Source organism: Dendropsophus ebraccatus, chromosome 4 (assembly GCF_027789765.1).
Source record: "Dendropsophus ebraccatus isolate aDenEbr1 chromosome 4, aDenEbr1.pat, whole genome shotgun sequence".
NCBI classification, from domain to species: Eukaryota; Metazoa; Chordata; class Amphibia; order Anura; family Hylidae; genus Dendropsophus; species Dendropsophus ebraccatus.
This window is the reverse complement of record NC_091457.1, coordinates 9,196,516-9,211,552: the sequence shown is the minus strand read 5'-3', so window position 1 is coordinate 9,211,552 and position 15,037 is coordinate 9,196,516. Positions and strand designations below refer to the sequence as shown.

Genomic DNA, 15,037 nt, shown 5'->3' with positions numbered 1-15,037 from the left:
ACACATTGTGCTATTGCACAGTAGGTACAACAAAAATTTTGGTTCTGTTTCCAGGGTATTATGGGAAACTATGGTGCAGGTTCCCTCTTAATCCCACAAAACAGGAGAACCTCTTTATGAGTCTATGGCTAGGAGAAAATATGCAGAACCTAGAACAAACCACAAACAGCAATTTTCATGCCACGCCAGGCCTTGAGGATAATTTATATAACCTTACCTACTGATGCTATCGTCCATTGTTATCCATCCGTACAGGAAGCAAAAAAAACCAACAATAGCGGCAAAAAATAACATTTCCGTATAAAAGCCGAGCCAAGCAAAGTAGATTCCGATCTTCTCCCCGTAGTATTTTCTGAAGGGATAAATATACAGCAGTCAGTGGTGGTGTAAGGGGATGGATACAACCTGGTATGTTACCAGTACCTATGGTGGGGTATAACCAGCTTTAGCTTTAAAATTAAAAAAAATAAAACATGGCTACTTCCACCCAAAACAGTGCCACCCCTGTCGTCAGGTTGTGTGTGCTATTACAATTCAGCTCCATTCACTGGAATGGAACTGCAAAACCTGCACCCAAACTGAGGGCAAGAGAGGTGGAGTTTCTGGAAGGAAGCGGACATGTTATGTCAGCTTGGACCCCTTCAAGGTAGTGATATACGTAGAAACTGTATTTTCATGTCAAGAGTAATTTCTTGTGTAGGGTTTAAACAATCCTGTGTCCCCAGCCTGCACTCCTCACCTAATAAGATCAAGAGGCTGCTCCTTGTAAAACTTTCCAAACCTGGCCCACTGTTTGTATAAAGTGTATCGCTCATTGTCGCACTTCTCGTCCTTGGACTTCTTCCAGTACTGACACTGCGGAGGAGAGAGGAAAATGTAAGAACAAAGGATACTGATCCACACAATGGTCAATGACTATTATTAACTAATAAAAGTTAGAGACAACTGTTGCTGGGAAAGCGAGGTGACCTCCACTATGGCCGCTTTTTCAGAACCCTAAACTTTCTTACACCTCTGAATTCAGCTTAGTTATATGGTGGGCGAATATTTGTATACATACATTTATAGAGATCTGTGTACAGGGTGAACCAGACCCTATACAGCAGAGGTGTCAAACTTGTGGCCCTCCACCTGTTGCAACACTACAATTCCCATCATGCCTGGAAAGCCAAAAATAAAACTGTAGTTTTGCAACAAGCTGAAGGACGGAGTTTGACACCTGAGCTCTACAGGGTATGTAATGGTTTTTATACTGGTTGTCACCCAGCATTATGCCTAATACAGAAGAAGAAATCAGGACTTGTTCACTTACATCATGGAGGGGGAAAGCGGATGTGTACGTCCCGTTGTTCAGTAGCCTCTTGATGCCAAACTTTCTCTTGTCTTCCCCAACCCCAACTGCATAGGGGCAGCGAGAGAGGATGTAATAGACCTGGAAAAATGATGAATGAAGTCAACAAAAGATGAGAAATGCCAGGTGACAGAATCCTGTGTAGATACATGACACTCTTATATGGATGCTTTATATACACAGAGACAGTCATCTGCTGTACAGCTGAATGTAACCTACTGCTCTTTGTTATCAGCCAGGGAAGGGTTTTTAATAGGATGAGTGACAGATATGCCCAACATGATCACTAATTTATATCAGTGCTAAGATCTAGTGCTGGGAATTTATATCATATGTATATTTATATCTTATAACCCTCCAGCACAGATATAACCTCCTACATCATATGTGACTGATATCAGCCGCTCCGCTTATAACCCTCCAGCACAGATATAACCTCCTACATCATATGTGACTGATATCAGCCGCTCCACTTATAACACTCCAGCACAGATATAAACTCCTCTTTCATCAAAGGAGACTGATATCAGCTGCTCCTCTTATAACGCTCCAGCACTGATATAACCTACAGACATTACATCATATGTGACTGATATCAGCCGATCCTCTTATAACACTCCAGTATGGATATTACCTCCAGACATTACAACATATGTGACTGATATTGGCCGCTCCACTGATGATATAACCTCCATCTTATAACGCTGCAGCCCTGGTGTTATTAAGGATGTTACTGGAGGGGTCCTGCCACTTACTATCCTGTTCCTGGTGGCCGGTGTGAAGAATCTGCTCTTGTCATTGATTAGGAACAGCTCCTCCCTCTGCTTGCTGAACGGGGCGGTGAAGTAATCCGGCTCAGGATTCATGACATCATCCGGGAGTTTGAAGATCCTCAGGAAGCAGTTCAGAGGGTTTTCCTTTGTCTGGTCAATGTCATTCACCCTTAGGGGCACCTTGATATTCAGCACCTCTGCATAGGTGGACAGGACCTCCCAGGGCGCATGGATCTTAAGAAAGTAAATTTTTCCACTTTCGGACTCCTGGAGGGAGAAAAAGATAATCAATACTTTACCTAGGGAGCCAATTCACTGACAGGAAGGCAGGCCCCTAAGGGTCTTTTTACACAGAAAGATTATCTGACAGATTTTTGAAGCCTAAGCCAGGAATGAATTTAAATAGAGGAGAAATCTCCAGCCTGTTCTCTGTTTACAGTCTGTTCTTGGCTTTGGCCTCAAATATCAGTCAGATAATCTGTCTGTGTAAAATGACCCTAACACTATGAGGATTTCTCCTTTGACAAATAGAAACAATTCCATGTGAGACTGCAATGAGAGGAAATCCTCCTCATACAGGAGCTGCAAAGTACATGGAGTCCTTACAGGTGCTGACCCTGACCCCCCACCCCGAGAGATTACACTGCACGTAGCGTGTGCCAAACCAAGAGGGATGCCCTTACAGGTGTAATCCAGACAAAAAAAAAAAAAAAATACATAAATAAGACAAGCAGCGCCACTCTTGTCCTCAGTTTGATGTGGGGGTTTTGCAGCTCAGTTCCACTAAAGTGAATGAAGCTGAATTGAAATACCACACACAAGTACCTGTGTTTTATTTAATGCTCGATAACCCCTGTCTATTACAAACCTAATACAGATCAGGACTCCATGGATACAAATTGCACTCACCTTCTTGTCTTCAGTCTCCAGCTCCAGACCCGCTTTCTGTAAGTTCAACTCAAATTCTCGTCTTCTCTCCTGAGTGAAGTAACAAATAATAAATCTTTACAAACAATAGTAATACTAGACACCTTTACCATGAAATAAAGCAGTGAAAGTTTTGGGTGGAGTCTTTCTGTAATACACTTATCAACCACTAGATAGCAGCACAGAATTATCTGTAGAAACCAGCCTGTGACTCTCCAGCTGTCGCAAAACTATAGTTCGCATCATACCCTGACAGCCAAAGGCCGGTGGGTATCGGCTAGATAAGAAGTAAACACATTGAAGTCACATAAACCACAGGAAGTTCCCTGCCCAGTCGTGACTCTGCTCCACCCTGATCTATCGCTGGTGCAGGAAGTGCATATCAATCACCAGCCGGGCACAAAATGACTAAATGAGGCACACTGATGTGTAGTAAATAATGCCGCCATACTGTTCACTACCAGAATGCAGCACACAGATATGCAGTAGTTTAAAGGATTTATCCTGTGCTACAAAAACATGGCCACTCTGGAAGAAAGCGGTTATGTTTTTGTAATGCTGGATAATCTCTTAAATGGTGCATCAACGGTTACATACAGGACTCGCTAGATTAAGATAAGCAGCTGAATAGAAGTTTTACTAAAGCTGTCCCTTAAACAGAAGAGGACACAGTATAGGTGTAAACTTTTTATCTTTTCTAGTTCTTCTTATTATTTTTGTGGCTTTGTCTGCTGTCCACATGGCCGTCACTTGCTCTTTCACAGCGTTTATATCGCCCTTATCCCCTCAGTGATATCCGAGGAGAAAACCACAGCCCTAAAGGCCACATGTAGAACATTGTGGCTTCGGTCAGAACCTTACCAGGCGGGTTTCTATAGAGAAGCAGCTCAGCGGCAGCACAGTCCACCTTTACTGACACGTGGTTTATAGAGATTACATTGCAGAAGCTCCACCACTAACCATAAAGGGGCTGTAAACTTCCCCATAGAAAACCTCTCCTGCTCTGGACAGTTCCTGACATGGAGAGAGGAGGCAGCAGAGAGCACTGTGTGAGACAGGAGAGAATACACCCCTTCTGCAGGACATACAGGGCACATATTTTAATGCATAATATGTTGAGCAACCGTGTGACCACAGCCTAAAAGGGACGTGAGACTAGAGATTACAGTCAGCCTTAAAAACAATACTGATGCGCTCAGTCATATAGAAGTGAATGGTCTCTGTGGCTATGCTTAGTCTGGGAGTAGCCGCCTTTCTCTACCGTTACGCAGTGTGGCAGTCAGCCAAGACTGAGCACCATGTGACCCTGGGGAAGATGGAAGGACCGATACCAGAGATGCCGGAGCTAAGATAGGGAGACAGGAATGTCCTGGGATTATAGGAAATACTAAATACTATATATAGACAGATGTGAGATCCCTCTAATGCAGAGCTGTAATGCAATCTGAGCCTATAATGGAGATCAGTTATGGAGATTCTGCATTATTATTATGTTATTACTAATTTTACTTATTCTTTAATTCCGAAAAATGGATAAATCAACGCAGTCTCCTTGATTCCAGACTAAAGGACTTTTATAGTTTATAGATATATATGAAGAGAAGATCATAGAGATCATAAAGATTTGGACAGACCCTTAAAAAGGTATTCCCATCTTTAGGATGTGCAATGATGGTACGAGTGTCAGGGGTCTTATCTCTAGAAAAAGAATGGACTCCGAGCTGTGACCCCTCCACAATTTTGTACAGTGCTCCTCATGGTTAGGCAAGGAATTGCAGCCAGTCATATTCACTTAAAGGGGTTACCTTCACTTAAAAGGGGCCAGGAAAACATTGTTACTGGCAAAAACAGCACCATTCTTCGTCTATTATAATTCAGATGCATTCACTTCAAGGGAACGATGGTGCAAAACCCCACCCAAACTGAGGACAGGAGTGGTGCTGTTTCTGGAAGAAAGAATCTTTTATTTTTTTATAAGCCTGGATAAGCCATTTAAATGGTTCCTAGACACCCACTTTGCATGGGTTAGTTTTGCAACAGCTAGAGAGCCACAGGGTGGAAAACACTGTTAAACAGTCAAGGCCCAATCTTTGAGACCTCCCCAGTGATCCTGAGTATTAAAGGGGAACTATCAGCAGGTTAGACAAATCTTACCTGCTGATAGCTCCCTATTGCACAGAAGACACAGAGGAGGAAGATATGTCTCTTACCTTCCTCCGCAGTGCTGTTTCTAGTGAAGTTAGTTTTGTGCTCCAAAGTCCACCCACATAGCGCCCATCTGCCCCCGACCAGCCTGCCCCTTTCTAATGATAATGCATGGAGCACGCCGGCCAGTGGCGGGCCAGAACGGCGCTATGGACACGGACAGTGCTCTAATGGTCTTACCGGACTGTGGAGCACAAGACTAACTGACCCGGAACAGCGTCAAGGAGGAAGGTAAGATATATCCTCCTCCTCGTCTCCTGTGCAATAGGGAGATATCAGCAGGTAAGATTCGCCTAACCTGCTGATAGTTCCCCTTTAATACTCAGGATCACCGAGGCGGTCTCAAAGATTGGGCCACTGATTATAAAGTAATGGCCTTTACTCTTTAACAGTGTTCTCCAACCTGTGGTTCTCCAGCCGTTGCAAAACTACAATTCCAAGCATGCATGATAGGTGATGTAGTCCTGCAACAGCTGGGGAGTAAAAGGCTGGACAAAGGGTTTCCCATGCAATAAAGAGAAGCTCTTGCCCAGATAAACCTTGTAATCCCCCTAGAACACAGACAGCACATGTTCACAAGACCCCGACAGTCCCATGCCCCCCGACCACAGAGAGCAGGGGGTCAGGAGCGGGGTCTTGTTATAACTTACAGCTTTCCGGTCCAATTCTTTGTCGTCGACGTAAGATAGGACAAAGTCAATCCTCCGGATGCCATCACGGAAGAAGATGCTATCCTTACTGTGGTGATGCTTGTCTATCTGTGGAAGTAAAAGGCAGAGTTACAACGTGGAAGGAGCGGGGGCGAGCGGAGGACAAGACATCTTCAGGCACAGGTAGTAAGGTGTTATAGCGCTGCAGGGATATAAGAAGAGGTTATATGTTCTATGGAGGAGCATGCAAATCCTCATATACACAACATACAGATACTGAAGGTGTACAGGGACAGGGGATCACCGCTGATATACAATCCTCTGTAACCCAGACTCCAGTGTAATACAATGTCTCAGAGCTGTCACCTCCGCACAGGTAAATAAGGGCCGTCTGATAACGGCTGGGGATCCGTGCCAGGGCGCCCAGTCATGACTTTATGTGAATAGAGAGCGAGGGGGAAAAAAAAAAAGGAACACGTAATATAAAGGTCAACATATCCGCCCAAAAACCAGTCACCCTGCCTGGGCCTGACTAACGTTTCCAAGCACAGTAGCCAAAAGCAGTGTAAATGAGAGGATGGAAAGAAGAAAAGCTAAGGTAGAGCCTATACAAACACTGAACATTAGGAGGCTCCAGAGGCCGAGACTATATACTGCACATCAGGCAGACCCAGAGGCCGAGACTATATACTGCACATCAGACGGATCCCGAGGCTGAGACTATATACTGCACATCAGGCGGATCCAGAGGCCGAGACTATATACTGCACATCAGACGGATCCCGAGGCTGAGACTATATACTGCACATCAGACGGATCCCGAGGCTTAGACTATATACTGCACATTAGGCAGATCAGGAAACCAAGAATATATACTGCACATCAGGCGGATCCAGAGGCCGAGACTATATACTGCACATCAGGCAGATCCGGAGAGCGAGACTATATACTGCACATCAGACGGATCCAGAGGCCGAGACTATATACTGCACATCAGGCGGATCCAGAGGCCGAGACTATATACTGCACATCAAGCACATCCGGAGACCAAGACTATATACTGCACATCAAGCGGATCCGGAGACCAAGACTATATACTGCATATCAGCCGGATCCGGGGCCAGAGACTATATACTGCACATCAGGCAGATCCAGAGGCCGAGACTATATACTGCACATCAAGCGGATCCGGAGACCAAGACTATATACTGCATATCAGCCGGATCCGGAGCCAGAGACTATATACTGCACATCAAGCAGATCCGGAGACCAAGACTATATACTGCATATCAGGCGGATCCGGAAGAGTGTCAGGCACTTCTACTTCTGGACAGATGGAGAGCGACTTATGTTGTATAGAGAAGCAGCTTTTCCCATTCATTTCAACAGGAGGTTAAAAAAAAAGTAGCATTTTCTGCATCATGACCTGCCTCAGTGGACACAATAGAAGTCTAAGAGTCTGGGCTCTGGACAAATGCACAGACCATGGAATTTACAGCCATATGCATCGGCCCATAGAATAGAATGGGTCCTATGGAACAGTATAAGGACAATCTTTCACAGTTGTGTGCATGTGGACTAAACCGATGGCACTGTTCTCCTACTGAGACTCCCAGTGATCAGCAGAAACCTGGCAGTAAGGGCCTTATTACATCAAGCTATTATTGGCCAAGTTTGGCTGATTAACCGCTGTTCCGTCCGATAATCGTTTTGGTGTAATAGGTCATGTTCAAAAGCAACGATCAGCCGACATGTACGATGTCTGCTGAGCGTTGCCTTTCAACAACATGTTGAATCAAAATGTTCAAGACAACACCGCCGCTCTCTTCAGTGAGGGCTGGCCTGACAGGGTCCTCCTCACAAGTTTCCCTACAGCACCACCGCTGGAGAAATGACGTATTACACAATGTCCATACAGATTAATGTGAAGTCTGTGTACTGCAGAACAGGATGGGTCCTACACAATGACAGATTCTCTTAGGTAGGAATTATATTATATATAAACATGCATGGGGCAGATGTTACAGGGCTCAGGATGCATTTTTACCCCAAGTTCACATGCAGTTGTACAGAAGCGATCAAATACATGGGGCACACCAGAAGGGCTCAGACACAGAGGCATATAGACAGCCCACACTATAGGAACCTGTACTAGGGGCAATGACCCATCATAGGGAATATACAGTACCTGGAAGAAGGTCAAATTCCTAATACAGAGGTCAATGAACCCTCCTCTACTACACGATGAAACATGGTCTATCACTCTATAGGGATTTACAGATCAATAGTAATCAGTCTTCAGTCCATGCAATGGATTAGGGTGGGGGTAGGGAACCTTGGCTCTCCAGCTGTTGCACAACTAAGGGCCCTTTTACACAGAAAGATTATCTGACAGATTATCTGCCAAAGATTTGAAGCCAAAACCAGGAACAGACTATAAACAGAGATCAGGTCATAAACGAAAGCCTGAGATTTCTCCTCTTTTCAATTCCATTTTTGGTTTTGGCTTCAAATCTTTGGCAGATAATCTGTCAGATAATCTTTCTGTGTAAAAGGGCCCTAACACTCCCATTAGCCATGGACAGGCAACACTTTAGCTGTACAGGCATGATGGGAGTTGTAGTTTTGCAACAGATGGAGAGCCAAGGTTCCCTGCCCATGGATTAGGGTCTTTGTATCAGACCCCACAGAAAGGTAAATTAATAGTGATATTCCCATCATTTGGATACGCCATCACTTAAGGGGGGGGGGACCTCTGGGATCCTTTCCAATGCCAAGAATGAAAGGGTCACAGCACTGGCTTAGCACTTAGCACCTTCTAAGCTATCCCTGTAGATGGCCCCCATTTATAGCAGGTAGCAAGCTGCCATTGTACAGGGACAAAGAGTTAAAAGGGTTATCCACGATTAGAAAAGCACAGCTACTTTCTTGCAAAAACAGCTCCACCCTTGTCCTGTGTGTGGTATTACAATTCAACTCTGTTGCAATACCGCACACAGACTGAGGATGGGAAAGGTGCTGATTCTGTAAGATAGCAGCCATGTTTTTCTAGGCCACAGCACCACACTCCTTTATTCTCAGGATTAGTGATGATACAGATGGGAGATGAAAATATCCCTTTAAGAAAGGAACAGTACAGAATATTGTATTGAAAAAAAAACATTTAACACTCGGTCACACGGCACACTGTAGGTTTAGTCGTCACACTTCACCAAACTACACAACCAAGTCTTTTCATCCTTTACCCTTAGACGACTCTTCAGGAACAGCCCCTGCTTGTGCCATTTCTGTGGAGCAAGCGGCAGACATGTCAGGGTTTGCATCTATGTAGGAGGCCATAGACGACACAATGTTTACCACACATACAGGACCATGGCCCTCCATGATCACACCTCTCTCTTCTATTTGTGCAGGTGATAAAAGATGTTGTGAATTACTAAATTCCATTAAAAATCAATGGGAATTGATTTCATGGGAATTGTAGCTTTGCAACAGCTGGAGGGTCACCAGTTTGTTACCCGTGGGACAGGGCCCTAATATTAGACTGGAAGGAATGGCACCCTAAGGATGAGACATTAGTACTATACCTATAAAATGTCAAGCAGGAGGGTAACAATGCAGGGGATGCTTTTGCTCATGTAGACATTTTCTGGGCCATGTTACCCCCTTGTACAGTTACTGTCACTTGCGTTTTTCATTCTGCATAATACTTTTGGTTACGTACATGGCTGTTATACTGAGCTGGAGCAGCTATGGGCTATATGGAGTGCCGCCATATAGCAGGGATCAGACCTCTCCCTACCCCTGGATCAGATCCTTCCTGCAGCACCACTACAACCTGCTCTCATACATGTAGTAACAAGCCGTGATATCACCGAGGGCAGCGGAGACCTGAGCGGGGATGGCAGCATTCTTCAAATACTTGTTCTCAAAACGAAGAATAAATTTCACTGACGTAACAGGAAGAGAGGAGGGAGGGGGGAGATGGGCCACAATACATGGATCTGGTTTCTGAAATCCCCGGGATATCCAAGAACAGGAGGGATGTGTCATAACCCGGCCGCGTCATCCTAGACCGGTGTCACCGATGACTGTTCATCATCCGGCACACATCCAGATCCTCATTATAAAATCCAGGGCTGTGCTATATAATGGGTCTCTTTCATAGGAACTTACTCCCCCGCCATTGATTTAAAGGGATATTCCAGGATGTTATGGACGCACACAGCTGATAATCAATATTCAGTGGTATTCCAAGAACCAGACCTCCACACTGATCAGCTGCAATTCTCTGAGCCTGGCCAACAATCCCGCAGATCCTTCAGCGAGTCTGATCTAATACCGATGTCCTACCCTACTGATTTTAGTGGATAAAGCTTAAAAGGGGTTACTCCATTGCCTCACACATAATCCACATCCAGTCGGGATAGAAGCAATTGGCTGTGCGTTTCTCCCCGCTCGTTCTAAACACCCAGACCCTGACCGGTCCCGCATTGAGCATCAGAATCTTTTTCCAATGTTGGTTAGCTCTTATTATCATTTTCCTAAGGCCTCGTTCACATCACAGAAGCAGAAGATGATAAAATGACAGTGGCGGACCTGCTTCCCCCCTGGATGCAGAGTCTGTCAAATTTCTGCCATGGGGTCTGGTGTTTTGCTATACTAAATGCACTTCGTTTATCCTGAATTTTTGGCAAAATCTGCAATGGAAACTACTACGGTGACCTGTGACGCAGATGAGAACAGGGACTAATGCTGTCTGTGTTTGGATCCAAGTGAATGGAAACATCCAGAGCAGCGTGCGTCCGTCTCTGGGAGCACAAATATCTCCTGTGCCCTACAGGCTGATCCATTGTAACAAACCCTTAGCCTCATCCAAGGCAAGGGCATGTTAAAGCTGCATTGCAGAATGGTATTTTGGAGAAGCATCTGTTGTGGAACTGCAACTCCCAGCATGCCCCAACAGCCTGCATTGAGAGCTGGTGATGAACGTAGCAATAGAATGGGTGCTCTTGTGAAGAAGCCGAGCGTCCTCGTGGATACGGCTAAACATTTATCTTCATTGCTGAAAAACATTACAAGACGTCTTGTGTCCTAGAATAAAGCTGAGTCACACACACCGCCTTAGGCTGCGGCCTCCCCTTCACCCCTCCATGTGCCAAGGAAAACCACAGCCGAGCCGCCCTCCTCGTCCTGGCTCCATGTCCGTCCAGCTGGGTCTAACTATATGGTCACCACACAAAGTAAAGGGCCTAGTACCCCATCTAACCTGCTAAATCTACATTCTATATTGATGGCTGACACTGTAGGGAGGAATCCTGGGAAGAACATATACAAGAGTGGCTGACATCTGCACTACATCCTGTATAAGGTTATGAGCTTTAGGGGTCCAACCACTGATCCGGAAAATGAAGGGGCTGTGGGGTTACATCCCTCGCAGTGCAGAAACGTACAGCTCTGTGTGAATGGGGGTGGGTCTATGTACAGCTGAGTGACCAGGGCCCCATTGTCCTGGGGATACAATGGTGAGTTGGTGCAGCCCTGTTATTCTCAGGTTCTCAAAGGTCTCATCCCCACGACCTTACAATAGAATATACTAGCCGGGCTTTAACAAGGTCACCACATGGAATCCATTAAAACTAATGGGCATCAATGTAGTGTACAAAAAACCCACTGGTGAGAGTGCTGGTCTTTCTCTGGTTTATAAAAGTCACTTTAGACCTTTGATAGCCATCCAATGAACACTCACTTGGTCAAGAGCCATTTCTTCCATTCTTAATACGTTCAGCCAAGGTGAGCATATGTATCCTTAAAGGGGTAATACTTTTTTTTACCCACATCAACCTGTACCAGAAAGTTATATAGATTTGTAAATTACTTCTATGTAAAAATCCCTAGTCTTTCAGTACTTATCAGCTGTCCTGTATTCTCTCCAGTCTGACACAGTGCTCTCTGCTGTCACCTCTGTCCTTGTCAGGAACTGTCCAGAGCAGCAGCAAATCCCCATAGAACAGAGCAGGAGAGGTTTTCTATGGGGATTTGCTGCTGCTCTGGACAGTTCCTGACATGGACAGAGGTGGTAGCAGAGAGCGCTGTATCAGATTGGAGAGAATACACCACTTCCTGCAGGACATACAGTAGCTGATAAGTACTGGAAGACTGGAGATTTTTTAATAGAAGTAATTTACAAATCTATATATCTTTGACACCAGTTGATTTGAAAAAAAAAAATTCCACAAGAGTAGCCCTTTATATGGAGAATTCTTAGCTCTGTTCTCATCTTATCTCCTCTTAGAACAGAAGGTTGGAATCCAGGCCCCTGATAAAAAATAAAGGCAGCACGGGCATGCTGGGAGCTGTCACAGTATGAAGAGCACCGATGTAATCTGTACTTCCAAAGTTCTTATATGGCTTTAATGCACATCTTAAAGCCTTGTTCATACATTCAGGATTCCACATGTAAAATAAAGTAATATTGTGGTAGAATACATGTATCTTACCATGATGACACAGTAAAATTTGAAGGTGAAATCTCTAGTAAAAATTTGTGGTTTTAGATTTAGATGTATATACGGCAACTTCAAAACCATCAGCTGCAGATTTGTGTTATGGGATCAGCAGCGGATCTGCCATTGCGGCTGTTGTCCTACCATTAACATTCATCCATAGGATAGGAGATCTGGTCGCTGGTGGTGCTGACACAGGAGATAAGGTCGCTGGTGGTCCTGACACTGGAGATAAGGTCACTGGTGGTCCTGACACAAACCCTATATGACCTACAGAATGGAATCTCTAGACACTATCTCATAGACAATGAACCCTCTCATTAGGGGATGAGTGTTAGTGGTCGCTAATATTTCACAGCAATAAAACATAAATATAACAGATTACCGCCCATTTACATGCAATAGAAAAAAATGGTGGTCAACGTTGACATGTAACTTGAGCTTTTCTTCTAATGTCCATGGATGGTTCATGGGCTAAAAGAAAATGCATTAGTAGGTCAATGTCAAACACAATGTCACTACACCACAAACCGGCACGACCACAATCCATCACCAGATGCCTGAAACACATTCCGATATTACCTGCCATATACTGTACAGAGGAAAAGGGTGTCCTCTGAGGTAAATACATAATAGGGGGTTTCCTATACTAGTCATGTGTTACTATGTAATAAATAAATGTCACACAACTTTACTATAATTCCCGATTGACAATTCTTCCTATTTAAAGGGGCTGCCCACTTTAGAAAACCCATTTCTATACATCAGATTATGTATACGGGTGTAATCTGGGAGACACATATATAGCAGATTACATATACTGGTGTAATCTGGACCAGATTATGTATACTCATGTAATCTGGAGACACGTATATAGCAGATTATGTATACTGATGTAATCTGGAGAAATGTATATAGCAGATTTTGGTGGGAATGTGTTCTTTGCACCACAAGGCACTAGATGCTACAAGCTGCGCCCAACACCACAGCATCCCTGGGCCGCAGCCGCTTACCCTCTGATGGTTGGTGATGAGGAACGTACTCTCTGTGGTGCTGAGGCCCTGATGGCGGCATCATGGGAAAAATACACAATGCAGTTAGTAACGGAGAAGGAGGACAGATGATGCATAGGGTATAACAAACAGGTTAGAGAGGACGGGAGCCGAGGGATTGTTACAGGAACATGCGCAATGCAGAACTCTTTTCCACTCTCTATTTCTCCATCGCCCTAAAAGGAACCGGTCACATGTACATGCGATCTGTCACCAACAGAGCGGGAGGAGCCGAGCAGGATATTACAAAGGTTTATAGATTCAACAGAATGTGTATTTTTGTGTATTTATTCTGCACTAAGGAGTCCAGGGGGAGGTGCTAACCAGTCATTCAGTAGGGCCGCCCATTAGACTCCTAAAATAAAACTATATCCAGCAATACAGAGCTCGGACCAAACGTATAAGTTAGGAATATTTACAATGCTTTAGGGCTATAAGGGCTGACCATCTAAATTCACCCGCATGTTTTTTTTTGGGGGGGTGGGGGGTGGAAGGAAAGAGTACCTGGAAAAACCCATGCCAACACGGGGAGAACATACAAACTCCTTGCAGATGTGGTCTTTGGTGGGATTTGAACTCAGGACCCCAGTGCTGTAAAACTATAGTGCTAACCACTGAGCCAACAGTAAAGGGGTGCAATAAGTAACACAATCAACCAATAACCGTACAATATAATAAGTCAGTATAATATTATAAAACTATAAAATCTGACTAGAGTTCCCAGACTCCTGCTTATCTCTCATTATCGTTAGAGATTACTAAATGTTGTGATGACCCGGAGCCGTGCTGTTTGTTTCTGCTGCTTATCATGTCTTATGTTCAATTATACAGTTTATTTTATGGTTAATAATAGAAATCTATCTCCATTACCTGAATTCATATGACTCAATATTATTAATAATTTATTATTATTATTATTAACACACTCATTGTGTTACTCACATTCTCTATGGGGTGGGGTACAATTTTTCTCCATTTTTGTGATTGGGGGGCTGAGGTGGGGTCATGGCTGTCAGACCCGTCAGATCACCTTGTTATCCCCTATCCTGTGGATAGGAGACAATTTACTAATATGGAAATACCCCTTTATCTAAATACAACATAGAGAGTAAAGGTTTCTATTGAGGCATCGAACCTAAGGCCAAGTTCATACGGCGTAAATTTTGAATTAATCACGGCTGTTGTTGCCGATTTGCATTGCAGGCTGAGGAATCCTACACGGAATGTAGACACACAGTTTTGTGCAGCCACTATTTACTGAATAGCAGCCGCACAAGCCTGACAAGTCACACAATGGAGAGTGCAGCTCCAGCCACACACTCCATTGTCGGCTATGGTGAATTGGAATGCAGGCGCACACGGATGCACCTGCTTTCCAATTTAGCACAAAGGAAGATCATCCGGCCGGTACTGCAGTATCCAGCATCCGGCTGGCATGATCTTTACAAACAACGGCCGTTTTGTGACCCGGCCAGGATCACAGAACGGCCGGTGTTTTAGATCATGTGAACACAGCCTAAAATTGTATGGAGGCATGCTGGGAGTTTTGCAACACACCTGTCAATGTTGGGTA

General features: G+C 44.5%; 1 protein-coding gene across 6 annotated transcripts in view; it reads right to left on the bottom strand.

The window, feature by feature from the left end:
* Positions 1-15,037, bottom strand: part of ANO5 (anoctamin 5) — a 60,972-nt gene that overhangs the window by 16,755 nt on the left and 29,180 nt on the right. For 4 of the 6 annotated variants that reach the window (XM_069965102.1, XM_069965106.1, XM_069965107.1 and 1 more), the window contains 7 exons: positions 13,426-13,473; positions 5,907-6,014; positions 3,034-3,102; positions 2,107-2,391; positions 1,313-1,432; positions 740-855; positions 218-352 (listed from right to left, as the gene is read on the bottom strand). In XM_069965102.1, coding sequence (XP_069821203.1) covers positions 218-352; positions 740-855; positions 1,313-1,432; positions 2,107-2,391; positions 3,034-3,102; positions 5,907-6,014; positions 13,426-13,473 — 881 coding nt within the window. The remainder of the gene's footprint in view (positions 1-217; positions 353-739; positions 856-1,312; positions 1,433-2,106; positions 2,392-3,033; positions 3,103-5,906; positions 6,015-13,425; positions 13,474-15,037) is intronic. The other 2 variants (XM_069965104.1, XM_069965108.1) reach the window with 1 other exon arrangement.